Source organism: Felis catus, chromosome B1 (assembly GCF_018350175.1).
Source record: "Felis catus isolate Fca126 chromosome B1, F.catus_Fca126_mat1.0, whole genome shotgun sequence".
NCBI lineage: Eukaryota > Metazoa > Chordata > Mammalia > Carnivora > Felidae > Felis > Felis catus.
The window spans coordinates 108,519,894-108,537,556 of NC_058371.1; the positions used below are offsets into that span (position 1 = coordinate 108,519,894).

The following is a 17,663-nucleotide window of genomic DNA, read 5'->3' on the forward strand; positions in this document are numbered from 1 at the left end:
TACACAGCTCTTCAGAGTAAAAGTTTGTCAAACCGTGGCTCACATATATAATGATCCAGAGAAAAGTATATCAAAATGAAATCATTTTCCTTTCATTTTCAAAGTGTTTATTTATTTTTAAGAGAAAGTTAGGGCATGAGTAGAAGAGGGGCAGGGAGAGAGGCAGGCAGAGAATCCCAAGCAGGATCTGCTCTGAGAACCAGAGCAACAGAATGCCAGCCCACAAACCGAACCATGAGCTGAAATCAAGCTTATGACCTGAGACGAAATCAAGAGTCAGACTCTCAGCCAATTGAGCCACCGAAGTACCCCTCAAATTGGAATCATAATGATGAATAATATAGCATGAGTCCGTAATTGACACATACCTATCCATCAGTGATTATTGGCAACCTCCTGTGTCTTTAGAAATACATTTCTGATAATTCTTGCCTTTATGAATCTCCAAAAGGAGCATAAAATGTTGAAGAAAGGAAGAAGAAATTGATTTGGTGTCAGAAGACACTTTGAGTTGGGAATTAGGAGAAGATGAGACTGAGTAGCTCATGTGGGACCGGAATTTACGGGAAATTTATACCCTAGGCCTTAGGGCCCCAGGGTCCTAAATCCAAGTAACTGATCACCTTTGCATAGAACTCTATCTACCATTTGAAATACCAATTTTCCAGATTTTCCTATCATGTCTCAATGTTCAGAATTAATATATTCTTTTTCGTTTCTCTTCTAGAACCTTCCGGATAATTATTCTTGCATGTCTTTTGTAGACAAGATTAGCAAGTGAGCTACTTAGCAATGGTGCATGGAAATTCTCACTTCTACATTCTCACCTCAGGGTACAGATGTCTTTAGTCCTTGGTTGTCACTTCTAAATGCACACTTAGTGCACATTTTTTTTTTTAACGTTCTTCCTTATTGAATAAACCCAAAGTTTGCTTGTGGAGCAAAATGTCTAGCTAAAGGATTGATTTTTCAGCTTTTATTTCAGGTAGGAGACATTTAACACATTCCTAGCATTTAGAAATAACCATAAGTAGTGGTATGAGGCTCCAGGAAACCAGGTTGGATCCAGCTGATGCTTGCCATTCTGCCCTTTGCCTCTGCTCCTTTATTTTGCCTATTTGGTCCTATTAACTGGAATTGAGGCATCATCATAAAACTATGAAGGAAAGGCCAAGAGAATCAGAGACCACACTTCTGGCATTCTTGAAACTCTGAACCAACTGCTTATCTCCAGATTTACCATTTCTCAAGAATAATAAGTTCTTCTTTTTTAAGCCACTGTTTTTTGTTTTCACTTTTGTCTTTCTGGTACAAAGTTTGAACCCATTCCCTACCCAGTGCTTTACATTACATTTTGCCTCTTTGGATGTCTTGACATTTGCTTACATTCAAATTGACCCATTGTTTAAAATTTGTAGACCCTCCAAAGGAATATTTATAGAGAATACCCTGAACCTAGAAGCCCAAAACTTTTTAAGAAGTGTTGGTAGTAGGTTTTATGCTTATTTATGAATCAATTTTTAGATAGCAATTTTGTAAGTAGATTTAGAATGGTCAATAAGAACAATGAACTTTCACTGACAGATTTTAATTAAAATTGCTTCAATGACCATGCTTGTTTTTAATGATTAAATGACTCTTAAATCTTCAAGAGCCAAGATTTTCAAGAATTGTTTTTTACTTAACTCCCTATTGTATTGAGTCTACCTTATTCAAATTGGATAATTTTCAAGAGTGCTTGTTACCATATATTTTTCTTTTCTTTTTTTTCTTTTTTGCCTTCTTCAATTTGAAAAATTCTTTCAGCTTGATAGTTTCTTTCATGCTTTACCTGTAGTGGCAGAACATTTTCATCATACCGTGATTACCTCTTTATAGTTGACACCTCAGTTCCGTGCAGTCGTATCTGCAGTAACTTGAGCAATAGGAGAATATGAGAATTGTTTCCAAACATGTTGACAGTGGAGAGAGTTAAAACTGATTGATAATACAGATGAATTAGAATACTTGAAGTCAGATTGTTTTGAGATGAGAACTGTATCAATGCTTTGATTTCCAAATATAATGCCACTGTAACATGATGATAGCAAAATGGAAATAATAATATTTTGGTATGATTTTAACTTGAAACATCTACATACCTACAGAATAATATAATACCTTAATATTTTATAGGCATTTATTTAAGCAATCATAATTTAGGTGTTTTTGACTATATATGTACCATTTATTAACATAAATTTACTTTCTGTCTGATGAACTTTAACCTTTTTCACATGGTGATAAACGTTCCCCAACATTAGAAAAAATTGCAGATATGAATATTTTAACTCTTAGAGAAGGCACAGGATGTCACAGAAGGATTTTAAAAATGAAATAAGACCCTGTATTTGGAGGGCAGGGGAATTGACAACCTGAGAGATGGCACATGCCACACAAAATGTTTAAAGCATTTTTCTATAACTGCATTAAGTTGACATTAAGGGGAAAAATGACTCCTAAGAGAAATCTCAGCTTTACTCAAAAATAATATTAGAAATATATCCTATTGCTCAGGGAAAGTAATAGTTTATGCAAATCTATTTCTGCAAAATAATGTGTTTAAATTACCAATTCTAGCCCATCAACTATACAGTTGTGGAAGCACCTAAAAGGTTTGGAAATGTGTTCAACATCAGAAAACCAAGGGCATTCTAGCCTCATTAAAAAGGGCAAGTTGCCCTCTTCAACATGTCCACTTCGTGTACACACACATGCAGACACATCCACGCACACACATCCCCTACCCATCCCACCTAAAACAGTGCTTTATTCCATGAACATAGGCAATCAGATTTAATAATAATAACAATAATAATAATAATAATAATAAATTAAAAAATAACTAATGTGTAGTGTGTATAAATTCATGAGGTTCTTAGAATGGAGAGAAGATATGACAAGATAAATCAGGTATATTATTTACTGGAGATAAAATTACAGGTGAAACATATTGTGAAATGGTGTCGATTTTATTAACCAAAATTATTTTGAGCATCTTTTTGCATGTTTCTGCTTATTGTAACTATAGAAAAGATGTAATAATGGAGAGATAATACTATTCTTGTTTCTATCTGACTCTTAACACATCTAAGATTCTTTAATGTTATCATTTCTTCCAGGTGAAGGGCATTGTCAGAAGCTCTAAATACTTAATATCTGGTACTGTTTCTCTTGTTACTAAATTAAATCTAGCACTAAATTTTGCCATGTAGCAGAGGCAACAATGAAGGGAAAGCTACTGAAATGTAGTCTGGCATTTCATGAGATATCCTCATGCCACATTTCTGTCACCCTTCACTGTTCTCGGGTGCTTGTTTTCATCCTTATTCTCCTTATTCAGTTTATTTCAAGAGCCCATCATCATAAGCATTCCCTTGAATACCCTCTGAAATCCTTTGCACTTCTGGGTCCATAATACTCCCCTGCAAAGCCTCAACGTTGTTTGGATCTAAATCTCTACCTAGTCTATGCCTCTACCCCTGAAACTGAATGTGGTGGGACCAACACTTAACTGTTCTCATTTTAAAGCCATGACCGCAGACCTCAATAGATCCTCAATGCTGCCCAGAAGGTACACTGAAACTCCTCAGTTTACTCATCATCCTACTCCTCTAGGCCACTGTTTCATCCTCTCTTTCTGCAAACTACCCCACATCTTCCCCCATCCCCATTCTCAGCTGGTGATCTTATTTCACTGGATAGAAAAATCAATAAATTAGAAGTGAACTTCCACATGCTCCCTACAACTGCTACTTCAACATGATGATAATGAAATGAAAACATAATAATAGGTATAATTTTAATGTGCCTACAGAAAAATCTAATAATTATAATAATCTTTATAGACAGTTACTCATGTGGCCATAATTATTTAGTAAAAGCTTTTGGATATATCGGTGCCAGTTAACATAAACTGTGTTAATAATGACATAAATACAAATTGTGGGCTGATATTCTGTGACAGAAGCACACAATCTTGCCTTCTGTCTTGAAACAATGAATAAAGGAACTAGAAATGCAAAGACCAAATTCCTTCCTTTTGCACTCAATCTCACCCCTTCCCAATGGTTCAAGAGCATTATTCCAGAAATTCTCTCCTCTTTCCTAAATCATTTCCCTCTGTGTACAAACATACTATTCTTACTCCCATCTTTAGATAAATCTGTCCTTATGTTTGCTGTATCCTGCAGCTACAGCACCATTTCTAGACTCTCCATTTTAGCTAAAATTCTTGAAATAGTTTTAATACTCACTTGTCCCTGTTGCAGCTCTTCCCATTCTCTCTTAAATCCATTCTGATATGCTTTCCCTCCGCTTCTCCATAAGAACTCTTGTCCAGTTCACCAATGCACATCCAATATTTAATATTTTAAACCAACAGGCAATTCTTATTTTCTCATTTAACTGCATCTATTATCAGCTCTATACATGTTGTTCAGACTCTTTTATCAAACACTTTCTTCAATTGGCTCCTATTTTGTTGTAGATTCCTGGCATTCCTCCCATCTCACTTGAAATACTCTTTCTCAGTATATTTTCTGGATTTCTTCTCTTCTCTTTGTAAGGTTAACCACCCCCTTCCCCCCGTAAGATCTATCCTTAGACTTCTCTATTTATGCATTAATTCCGTTGATGATATTAATGAGTCTTATGGCTCTAAATGAAATTTATATATTGATAACTCTTCAAATTTAGATCTCTAGCTGAACTCTCCTCTGAATGTTAAACTGGTTTATTTGACTTCCTAACTGACATATCAAATTGGATGTCTAATGTCAAATATATGTCCTCTCTTTCCCCAAAACCTGTTTAATTTTTTTAACTTCCCAGTATCACTTGATGCAGATTCTATCCTTCTAATTGAGCATTTATCTCATGTTTTCTATTCAATCAGTCATTGAATCCTGTGGCTCCACAATATATACAGATCTAAAAGCATTCTTCACTAACTACATTGTCCCCATCCTGATCCAAGCTGTTATTAGATTGTTTCAATAACCTATTAACAGGATACTAGTTTCTGCCTTACTTCCTTTTAGTCAGCTACCAGCATTCAGAAGAATTTTTGTAATGGTAGGCTATATTATATCACCTATGTACGCAAAAACTTTCCAGTAGCTCCTTATCTCACTCAGGGTAATACCAACATCCTGATAGTAGCATATAGGCACCCAAATGATCCACACCCATTCCTTCTTTTCAGCAATGCTGCCTTATATAGCTTCCATGAAAACATAATCAATGTGAATAGTGTCCCCTGGAGTTGTTCAGTCAACTTGTAAGACTATTTGCAGCAACCCTGCCTCTTGATAGCGTCTCTTACAACGACTCTCCCCCTTTGCTAATTTTGCTCTAAACAAAAAACAAACAAAAAAAGAATTCTTATTCTTCCTAAAAAAACACCTGAAGTGCTTTTAACTCAGAGCAATGTATGTACTGTCACCTCTGCCTGGAATGATCTTCCTCAAGTTATCTGTATGGCTTAATCCCTCACAACTTCAAATCTTGATTCAAAATACTACCTTCTCTGGGAAGCCCTCCTAAATAATCTGTTTAATATTGCAACCCATATTCATTCAACCCCCCCCCTTTCTCTGCTTTATTTTTCTCCATAGCCCTTAGCATCTTCTGATATATTATACCATTTGCCTGCTTATTTTGTGTAATCTTGATCTCATCTTATTAAAATGTACACTTCTTGATGGCAAGAATTTCTGTCTGTTTTGTTGACTGATATATTTTCAGCACCTCAAATGATTTCTAATACATCATGTACATAATAAATATGTATTGAATAAAAGAAAATTAACGAACCAAAATGTATTGAACATGTTGATTGTCAATAAATTAAGAGTTCTAACCACCAAAAATTAACAATGCAAATGCCTAATCAACTACGTTTTGTACAGTGTTAATGAAGACTTACTTAGTTTTTCTGTTAGTTTCCTTTACGCAGCAAAGTAGACCTTCAGCAGGATCAAGAATATTAAAGGGGGATAGGTCTCAATTGCCCAAAATAACTCTACTTAGGATCGGAAAGTTCACACTGTAGAAGCAACACCATTGCTATGCTATTTCTTTTTCAAAAGAAAAATCCATTTGTAACACAGAGCTCCCCAGACATTTGTCACCATTTACTAGGCTTCAGTCCAAAAAGTGTCAGGACTGACCCAGCCAATTTCTAGGGTCACACAGTCATTGCTTTTATCACTTATGAAAACAGAAGACAATTTCAGTTCCCAAAACACAGTGGAAAATCAATAATCCTAGGGTCATTCTCAAAGTTGACAATATGATTCCAAGTCCTTATTAAAAGGAAAAATAGATAATGAGATCTATTTTCTTTAGCACTAGTGTCGCTCCCTAGAAGTCGTGTATATCCGAGTACAAATCAGTACTTTATGTTCAACAGGATACTGTTTAATGCATTATATCGTTACTCAAGTAAGTGAATTTATTCATTTATGCAATCATTATTTTATTTATTTTCCTTTTATATTCATTTATTAAATATAAAATGATTAAATTTATTTAATAACATTTTAAATTTATCATTTCCTTTAAAAAATATTTGTTAAACACCATCAATGTACCAGGCATGCTGCTAAGTGCTGGAAATATAAAACTATCCTAAATAGGGGCGCCTGGATGGCTCAGTCAGTGAAACTTCCGACTTAACGCTCAGGTCATGATCTGAAGGTCCTTGAGTTCGAGCCCCGCATCTGGCACTGTGCTGACAGCTCAGAGCCTGGAGACTGCTTCAGATTCCGTATCTCTCTCTCTCTTTCTGCCTCTCCCCCACTTGCACTCTGTCTCTCTCTCTCAAAAATAAATAAACACTTAAAAAAAGTGCTTAAAACCATCCTAAATGTATTGTGGGCTGGTTTCACAGGCAATATCTCCTGAAATGCAAATATAAGGAGATAATAATAGGAAAAATACCATTTTTCTGGCTATTCATCATCCTTGTATCAAGACCTTCATCCATTCTTCAGGTTTCTGTCCAAATATCTGTGAAGGATCCAGGGATCTCTCCTGACCTCCAAGAACCCTTTTTTTCTCCTTTTTTCCTCTGGCTCCCTATGGTATATCAGGTCTTCTAAAAAAGTATCTGCACTGACTGATCATAAATGGTAGCACCAGGGTAATGCTCAAGCTTACCCATGGTTCTTTCTATCTTTGCACGTAATGCCTACAGATCTCTTTGCCCATTCATTAGTATGTAGTTATCCTACAAAGGGATGTTGCAATGCATGCTGACACAGAGGTGTTTGTGTTCATCAAGATTAATCCATTGGAGCAATGGTCTTTCAAGAGAATTTGTTCTCCTTCTTTATGTTCCCTACTTTACATGGTTTCACCACATGTTGTTCTGTGTTAAATACTTGGGGTATTTATTATTTAAGTAAACTAGTCTCATATTTATTTTCTCTATCATTACCACTGGCTGATGAGTACATAAAATTAAGTAGTCATATATATTACATGATAGTATCCAACTAGACAAATAGGTGTTTGCCATGTATCAATGAGTTTTCTTGAAGAAATATTGGGCACTGCATTAGCAATCTCTTCCTCCTCTGTTTTCCTAGAATTCAAACCACTGACATCTCATGTGAACTCCTTAAACTTTTCATACTTATTATAAAGGAGCGAGAACTACCCGTATCAGTAAGGTTTCCATGCTAGAAGCAGAAGCCACTTGAAGTTATTTTAAACAGGGGGAGTTTTTACTTAGCAATTTAAGTACTTCCAAAAACTTTAGAAAGGCTGATGAAGCAGAGTCTAGGCTGTTCCTCTCAAAGGACTCACAAAGCCAGACAGAACTGTTTCCCTAGAGAAATGACCACTTCCAAAGCTGCCACTAGAGCTCTGGCAGAAGCATAAGTTTCTACTGCTGCCCTGCAAATGGGCACCAAATACTGCCTCAGAAAAGTCTCCTATTTTCAAGACCTTGGTGTCAATAACAAGAGCCAGGAGCTACCACACTTCAGCATTTGCCCATCTACTGCCTTCTAAAATATGTCCTGAGTACTTCTAATTGGCTGAGTGCAGTAATTGGCTGAGTGCATAACAAGTGAGAGCTGCAGAGAAGTTTGGGAAAGGTAGAATTTTGCTTTATAACCTCTCCAAATGAAAATAGAGTAGATAGGAGTTACAGTTCAGAAATATGTATTAGAATCAATTCTCTGTCTATAAAGTACTTCCAATCATTAACTGGGGTTGGAGTGGGAGCTCACAGTAGTAACAACTTAGTAGAAAAGCAAATGTAAAATCTGTGAATTTAGAAGACTTGATTATAATTTTAGCTCTGACATTTAGGAACATGAACAAGTCATTTGCCTTCCCTGAGCCTCAGTTTCCACATTTGATAATAACATCTAAGCCACCTCACAGGGTGCTTATGAGGATCTCATTAGAAAAATGTGAAAACACTTCATAAATATTATGTACTTAGCAACTGTAAGCAGATATGATCAGTAGGAACAAAGAAAAATTAAATGAGATCATTTCATCTAGTATTGAAAGTTTAAGGCTAAATACATTTTATTTTATTCCAGTTATTGAAAACTGGTGACCCTATTTTTATATAGTCTGTAAATTACCACATTATCTCATTTCCCAATCAACTAGGAATTTAATGTAACTGGGAAAATTTAATCAAGTTTAATTATAAATATCTGTGATATCATTTTGCAATGTCATAGAAATCATAGATCCTATAAAGACATTGTTTTAATAAATAATAAAAACCATATTTGAATTAGTTTATTCTGCCATTTTATTTCTCTTCCTATAGTTTCAAATGCTTCCTTTATTCATATGAGCAAATCTTTTAAATTTTGTTAATTTTTGTGATCGTTTATAGGTATGTTTAGTTCACTTTTTAGTTGACCAAATCTCTGTGAAGTGGGTTTTAAGCTCTAGGCAGTAAAGTATGAAGGTTTCCAGTTCAGCAAGCTTCTTGATAACAGAAAAAGAGTTTCTAGGGAATTACTTTTCATTTTGTGTTATCATTTAGATTGAAAAAGTATAAACTCATAATTATCTAGTGTGATTTACTATTTTGATTGAGCTCTGGTTGTCAGTGTGATAAGATGACCTTATGAGCAGTATAACATTGAGCCCCTAGAAATCAATAAATATAATAAAATCCTTTTACTGCCCCTTCCTTCCTACTCACTAAATCAATTGCTTTTTACCTTCTGGTTTTTCATGAAAGTTCTACAATTCATTTTACTACCTGTCAAAATTGAAATTTTTTTTTTTCCTGAGGAGATATAGTTGTTTGATATTTCAATTTTCTTCATGATTTCACTTCATCTCTTTCTTTCTAGGACATTTACATACTTATCTAGTGTTGTAGGCTCCAAGTTTGGAATAAAATATTATATGGGGATAGTAAATGAGGACTAGCACCATGATTAGTACAGATATGAGGATTCATATATTGTTGATTTTGTTATTTGCAAATCATGGGATTAGACTATTACAAAACCTCCATATGAATCATGGAAGGGTAATGAGAGTATAACAGATTGGTTTTCCTTTCTTATAAATCAGGAGTGCTTCTCTAAATATCAGTCATACGAGTTCTACTTACCAGATAGAAAGGTTTGAACACACTTGACCCTATATTTCTCTGATGAGGAAGTTCATCTGTATCTTATACCCAATGTATCCACACTTGGCTACCTGATGATACCTGGACACTTTGCAAGGATTCACTGGGCAACATGGAACTAAGCCAAGAGAACTAAGGCTTTTCCCAGTACATGACCCCCAGTGATCTATCAAAATAACAGTAGCTACCTGCTCGTAGGCAGCTTCCAAGTAGTTTTGTTACTGGACATTTCCAACTTTGCCTTATATTGAAAGTATAAGCTCCTGGAAAGTATTTTTCTTCTGCACACAGCAAGAAATTAGTTTTCCCCAGTGCCTAGCAAAAGACTCTAGCTCATTTTATAGCATTGATTTCATAATTCAGTCTTTCTACAGAGTCATTTATTGTAATAGATGTTAGAAAACACATAGTCTTGATGAAAGAGAGGCAGATTTGGCTATACAATGAGAGTCAGTCTATGAAAGGAAAATGATGGAAAATGAAGCAAAATATTTAGGGTCCATCTTCTGAGCTGAGTGTGACATGTGACTTAGGCACTATAGATATTTGATCCATTCACTGCTTGCTTATTATGCCAAACTGAATTCTTTTCTTATGCTGTGTGCCATATAATGGAATATATTAATGGCAATTGTCAACACTTTTGTGTTCTGCTTATTGATTCAATCAACTTTCATATAATACTATACACTCTCATTTATAACCTCATTGATGAGATTCAATCCTATAAGGTGTCTTATAAAGCAGAAAAGCATTTAAAGGGAGAAATATAAAGAAGGAGAAATTAGAAAACTGCAGATCTATATCATATACCTTGCAATCTAATGTCATTCTTCAACAACTTTTTCATTTTCTTATTTTAAATATATACCTGTTTTCCTTTAGACTCAATTGTTTACCCAGGGCAAGCATTTCATAGTAAAGTGTATGTTTCATAAAAAGTGAATTGAGCTGCTGTGAACCAAAACCAAGGAAAAAAACCTTAATTTGGCTTTTCCTTTACACTTCAAATCATCACTGGGTCTTATATGACATTTTCCCCCTGGCTTTTAAAATTGGACACCACGGGGCACCTGGGTGGCTCAGTCGGTTAAGCGTCCGACTTTGGCTCAGGTCATGATCTCATGGGTTATGAGTTAGAGCCCCGCATCGGGCTCTGTGCTGACAGCTCAGAGCCTGGAGCCTCCTTTGGATTCTGTGTCTCCTCCTCTCTCTACCCCTCCCATGCTCATGCTCTGTCTTTCTCTGTCTCTCAATAATAAATAAACACTAATGAAATGAAATGAAATGAAATGAAATGAAATGAAATGAAATGAAATGAAATGACATTGGACCACCAAAATTCAACCTAGCTTGGACACCCATGTTCCCTTTAAAATGCACCATTGCAATTTATTTCCTCCCTACTTTTACTTCATCTGAATGTGTTCTCACTAGATCCTTCTTCCAGAAACATAGAACAGATCATGCCCCTCCATTCTCAAAGAGCTTCCTTATCTACACTATTTAAATCGAATTTTTTCCAAATCTCTTAGTTCATAGTAAAGGCTCATTACTTTATAGTTCAGACTTACCTTTCTGGTTGTCTTTAACATTACACACACACACACACACACACACACACACACACACACACACTCTTTCATCTTTGGGCACTTGCTCAAGTGGCACTGTTTTTCTATAACTATCTAAGGAAAGACCATGTTCTCTTCCTATCTTCTCCCCAGACTTTCAGTATTCAAAATTCAGAATGAATATCACCCACACACCACATGCCAAAGTATTTACTATGCCTATGATAGAATCAGAGTTCTATAAGATTATGAGTTCCTGAAAGGCAAAACTCCATGTTAGTTTTTCTATTTATTGTATTTAGCATAGAATTCAATGTATGTTAAATAATGTTTATGGAAACAATTTTAATGGAATTCAATTGACCACACTCCATGTAATGTTCTTGCCTTCTTTTAGGAACATGGAATCCCTATCAACATGGGCTACGCAGTGGCACCACATCACTCAGGGGTCTACCCGGTTCATATTCAGTTATATGAAGCTTGGAAGAAGGTCTGGGGTATTCAGGTCACCAGCACTGAAGAATATCCACATTTGAAACCTGCACGGTACCGAAAGGGCTTCATTCACAATAACATCATGGTGAGCACATACTGCTATGTGTATTGAAGGCTCTTAATATCTGTATGTGGAATAAATACAACATATAACTGCAGACCTCTGTGACATGACAGCATAAGTTCCTAACATACCATGGTGGTGACAGGTCACCCATTAACACGTTGTTTGCATGTTATTGGCTTGCTGTGGGTGGTTTTAGCAAAGTCTAAACAAGCTCAAGATACTGAAAATGAGTTTCAAATGAATCATCCTTGAAGTTTCTCAATTGAAGTTTTGTCTGGGGACCCTATACTTCTGGGAGTTTCTCCTTGTCTGTTTGTTTAGATGGTCATATTGAGAGTTTTCCAAGCAAAATGTTGGTCCATGGATCAAGCAAATGCCTCTCAAGTCACTACACTATTAACAGAATCAAACAAATAACATCAGAAAGTTATCCACCCAGTTTGCTTTGGCTTTCAGACACTTAAGAGTATCTTAGGATATTATTTTATTCTTCTTTTTTCTTTTCCTTGCATGCTACTAAAGTGGAGGTGTATATATATTTTTTCCAGATAGGTTGATTCAAAAAATAATAATATGATACAAGAATGCTGTATCAGTTGCTATAAATGAGAATAGAATCAAATTAATTTTAGATGAGAATTTATAAGTATTCGTTGGAGTGGAAAAGATATGGTGGTATTCCTCACTTTGAAATAAAATAGTCCATTTAATATGCCCATCCCCACTTCTGGGGCTTCAGGTTATATTCTCATTTTCAGTTGCCTAGATCATAGCAACAGCAAACTGTTCTCCCTACTTTAAATATTTACATTTTCTCAATCCATTATTCAGATTGCTGTTAGAACTATCTATCCATCCATCTATCTATTATTTATTTAATCACTATCTAAAAACATACAAACAAAAAAAAAGCACTAGAACACATGCCTAACCACAACTAGTACTAGAAGACCTAGATCCTAGATTTAAAAAGTCTCAGATTTAAAAATGGAGCTACTAATAATGAAAACAGTGGTATTGACATTCATAAAAATCCAGGAAGTATAGAAAGAATTGCTCTTATGTAATTTTGAATCAGACTGAAAGTATCGTTTTCCCTTTATTAAGTTACATGTTGACATATCATAAAATAAAAACATTCATTTTAACCAATATTACATGCGTTCATTTAGTTTGAATTTAATACAAACTATTATAAGCAAAGAATATATGAAATTATAGTTACTCTGTTCAATTGGATGCATTTTCCTTTAGATTATAAGCAGTTTATTATTCAAAACAAACTTTTGGAATACAATTACTTATTTGCTTTCTGTGTTGAACATTCAAATTTATAACAGAATTAACCACAGAATATGCCAGAAGCAGTCATTAAATGATTTGACTACTACTGTGATTAAAATTTAAAATCAGTGTAGTAAAAACAAAACATGAAAGTGGAAGAAGTGATGGAAATGGATTGTTTTTGAATCTTAGAACCAGTGCTTGCTTCGGCAGCACATATACTAAAATTGAATCTTAGAACCTGAGTACCATGTAAGATTGTATTTCAGAAGCAAGGAGAGTAGTGACCTAATACCATGAAAAATGTAAATGTGGAAAATCTCTATATTTAAATTAATTAATCCTAAGAAGGCTTTTATTTTTTGTCAGTCTTTTCACATAACTCAGCTGGTAGGTGAGATTTCTAGAACTTCCCGAAAATGTTTTAGCCTATCTGTCCCATACCATTGATCTGGCAACTCCCTTAATATTTAGATAATTACACCAATACCAGCTCTTGATTACAGTAAGATTTTCGCTTTAGCAACCAAAGAACTCCGATAGAAAATGATAGTTTGCAGACTCTGAATTCATGAGACAGTGATGGAGCTCTTAAGTCATGTCAGTGTGCTCTTCTTTCTCCCCTTTTCCTCAGGTCCTCCCTCGACAGACCTGTGGGTTGTTCACCCACACTATTTTCTACAAAGAATATCCAGGAGGACCCCAAGAATTGGATAAAAGTATCAGAGGAGGTGAACTTTTCCTCACAATCCTTCTAAACCCGGTATGTATTCTATTTATGTTTTTTATAATAACATGTGATTTTCAAATATGTGTTTCCTTTTGTTTCTGTTGCCAACCCTTTCACAAGAAGAGGTGGTAAATACTAGCCCTACTAGAAAGAAATTAGACTACATCTCCAAATTATTCGAACTTGATTTTTAATTTTTATGATCTTCAATCAGGAATAACACAGAATTATTAAGAAGCATGTATTGAATTTAAGAACTCAATGTAATATAGCATCTCAATGTTGACTTCTTTTTTTTAAATTTTTTTTTCAATGTTTATTTATTTTTGGGACAGAGAGAGACAGAGCATGAACGGGGGAGGAGCAGAGAGAGAGGGAGGCACAGAATAGGAAACAGGCTCCAGGCTCTGAGCCATCAGCCCAGAGCCTGACGCGGGGCTCGAACTTACGGACCGCGAGATCGTGACCTGGCTGAAGTCGGACGCTTAACCGACTGCGCCACCCAGGCACCCCTGTTGACTTCTATTCTTGAATTGTAGTGAAGACATAATAAAATGCAGTTTTCTCGCCCAAAATTAATATTCACAATATCATCAGTGAATGTATATTTTGTCCATAAATTGAGTTTGCTTATTGCTCTAAATATCAGTAGATGCACAATTCAGTCTCTAAAAATGATCACAATGTAAAATTGCATTGAAAATATGTAGCTAGGAGCACCTGGGTGGCACAGTAGGTTGAGTGTCTGACTCTTGATTTTGGCTTGGATCATGATCCCAGGGTTGTGGAATCGAGCCCTTAGTTGGGCTCCGCACTGAGCTTGGAGCTTGCTTGAGATCCTTTCTCCCCCTCTGCCCCTCCCTGCTTGTGCTCGCGCGCTCTCTCTCTCTCTCTCTCTCTCTCTTTCTCTAAAAAGAAAAAATAAATAAATAAAAATTAAAAAATTAAAAATTAAAAATAAATATGTAGCTATGTATTATCTTTGCATACCAGGGTCATCTGAGGCCTATTTTTAAAATCTCCACTAAGTTTATTTGGAATCAAAGGTAGAACGTTTGGCCCTTTTTTCTTTAATTGTGTCCTTTCATCTTTCAAAGTTTTACAGTTTTATTTCCTGGTTGTGTGTAAAAGTATATCAAGGTGGGAATATATTATAACTAAATAATGCTGAAATTATTTCAGCTTTTTTATTTTTCTCCCATAAATATTTCATTTCTCAGGTCTTACAAAAGCGTCTCCTCTTTTACATCTCAGTACACACAAAAAGTATGAAGCAGTATGTCATATGCTATGCTTAATGTAAGAAATTTTCATACTCAGAGAAAAAGATTCATGCATTAAACAAAACTACAGCTCAGTTGTCTGTGGTGAAGGTATGTTTAAAATGAATTATTTAAATAACTTTATAAGGTATTTTAAATGCCGGAAGAAATTAAATAAACCTACATTGTGTAAAAATGAAAATCTGTAGGGGCGCCTGGGTGGCGCAGTCGGTTAAGCGTCCGACTTCAGCCAGGTCAGGATCTCGCGGTCCGTAAGTTCGAGCCCCGCGTCAGGCTCTGGGCTGATGGCTCGGAGCCTGGAGCCTGTTTCCGATTCTGTGTCTCCCTCTCTCTCTGCCCCTCCCCCGTTCATGCTCTGTCTCTCTCTGTCCCAAAAAAAAAATAAACGTTGAAAAAAAATTTTTTTGAAAAAAAAAATGAAAACCTGTAAATTGGATTGAAGGAGTAGGGAAGTGGGGGTTAAAACCTGTAAATTGGATTGAAGGAGTAGGGAAGTGGGGGTTAAAATGCCTTATACAAAATAATCAATCAAAAATAATAAAAAGAAAACTTTTTCATCAAATGACATAGTTATTGAAAACAAAACAAAATTTTAAAAAGGTCTGTTGTGTTTGGGTGATATTAAACGGGTGAACAGCTTGGATGCTCTATGATCTTTCACAAGAAACGATTTCTCAGAACTTGCTTGTTCTTCTGTAAAACAAGTTAGTTGAACTGGACAATCTTCAATGTGCCTCAGAGGTATTGCTAATGGACCTAAGTCTGAGATACCTCAACGTTTTGTGTGTAATTCAAACTCATTGACACTTCAAAAAATATCAAGATATTCTATAAGTATTATTTTTGGAATTGAAGTATGCACATGGATGTTAATGAAAGCAGATGTGGGAAACCTTTCTGTTTACTCCTTTCTTCACTAATTGAGAATTGATCTCCACAAAGACAAGTGTCACTTCTTCCTACCTTTTCCATATCAGGGCTACACTCTTGACTTGCACTAACCATTTCTTAAGGGGAAGAGGATAAGTATCAGAGCACTGATGATTGCCTCCCCTAAAACTCTTGCCCACAGGTCTGATGGCTACTACTGTAAATTACCTGAATGCCTGTCTACTTTCCATTAAAAAGATGGATATAAAACTTTTTTTTTAATTTTGAATTCAGTATTGTACCCTTCATAAAGCATCATTCAGAGAGTTATAGTTCGCCTTTTAAATAAAATAGAGGACTATTTGGCATCTAGTATTTCTACCTTTAGCACTTGTGAACTCACAAAACAACACTAACTATAGCAAACCTTCTTTTACAAGATTGTCACTGTCACACAGATTGATTTTAATTGCAGGTGGAATGGAACAGTAGAGGAGGGAAGTTTCAGGAGGTTTTTTGCATCCATTCACAGCTGGGCTTACTTGATCATTGTGAATTAATGGTGAACTCAAAACAGGATACATGAGTAAAGGAGAGAGCAATGGTCAAAGTATGAATAATATAGGACATCATAAAGTATGGTAATATGAAGCCTGTATCTGGCAAATGGCAGCCCACAAAGATGTGAGCCCACAAAGATGTGAGATTAAAGAACAATGTTGCTCACAACATGGATAGTGTACACCCATAAACAATCTAAGTTGATGCTACTCAGCAATCTAGGGAGCCAGGTGGCAGGCAGCATCTGATGGAACCCATCAAAATGGGCCTTAGTTCCAGACCTGTGTAGGCAGAAGTTATAAGACGTATTAGTCGGTGTTCTCCAGAGAAACAGAACCGGTAGGGTGAGTAATGGTAGGGTGACAGAGATTTATTATAAAGAATTTGCTCATGTGATTATGTAGTTTGATAAGTCTCAATATCTGCAATTGGCAAGCTGGAGACCTAGAAACCAATGATGTCGTTCTAGTACAAGTCCTAAGAATTAACCTTAGGCCTGAGAATCAGGAGAGCTGATGGTGTAGTTCCAGTCCAAAGGTTGGCAATATCAAGATCCAGGAAGAACCAATGTTTCCATCCAAATCTGAAGGCAAAAAAACAAACAAACAAATAAGCAATGTTCTAGCTCAAAACCATCAATAAGGAGTTCTCTTTTACTCACAGGATGATGAACCTTTTTGTTCTATTCAGGTCTTCAACTGATTGGATGAGGTCCATCCACATTAGAGAGAACCATCTGCTTTACTCAGTTGACCAATTCAGTTGTTAATTTCATTCAAAACATCCTCACAGACACACTCAAAATAATATTTGAGCAATTGTCTGTGTACTCTATGGCCCAGTCAAGCTGACACATAAATTAATCACACCAAATGAAAGACTTAATGTGGGAAGCAGTCTGAAAGTGAATGAAATAAAATGAGCAACACAGAAAGAGAGGGGGAAGTGATGAATGAAGAAGCTTGGAATGTAAGCTTAGAAGTTTCTTTTGCATGTGTCCTATTATAAATAGAGAAACATCTCAGGTGATGGGCTATGATCAGTATTCACACTGATATGGAGAAAAGAAATATTCAGACTGTTTAATTACAATTCCAGGTTAGATGGTTCAGCAGGTCTGGCAAGGAAT

The 17,663-nt window shown here is 35.7% G+C and overlaps 1 protein-coding gene across 8 annotated transcripts in view; it reads left to right on the forward strand.

Moving 5' to 3' along the window:
* The window catches only part of NDST4 (N-deacetylase and N-sulfotransferase 4), a 379,088-nt gene that overhangs the window by 266,285 nt on the left and 95,140 nt on the right, over nt 1-17,663 (forward strand). For all 8 annotated transcript variants that reach the window (XM_045055930.1, XM_045055929.1, XM_045055935.1 and 5 more), the window contains 2 exons: nt 11,639-11,824; nt 13,725-13,853. In XM_045055930.1, coding sequence (XP_044911865.1) covers nt 11,639-11,824; nt 13,725-13,853 — 315 coding nt within the window. The remainder of the gene's footprint in view (nt 1-11,638; nt 11,825-13,724; nt 13,854-17,663) is intronic.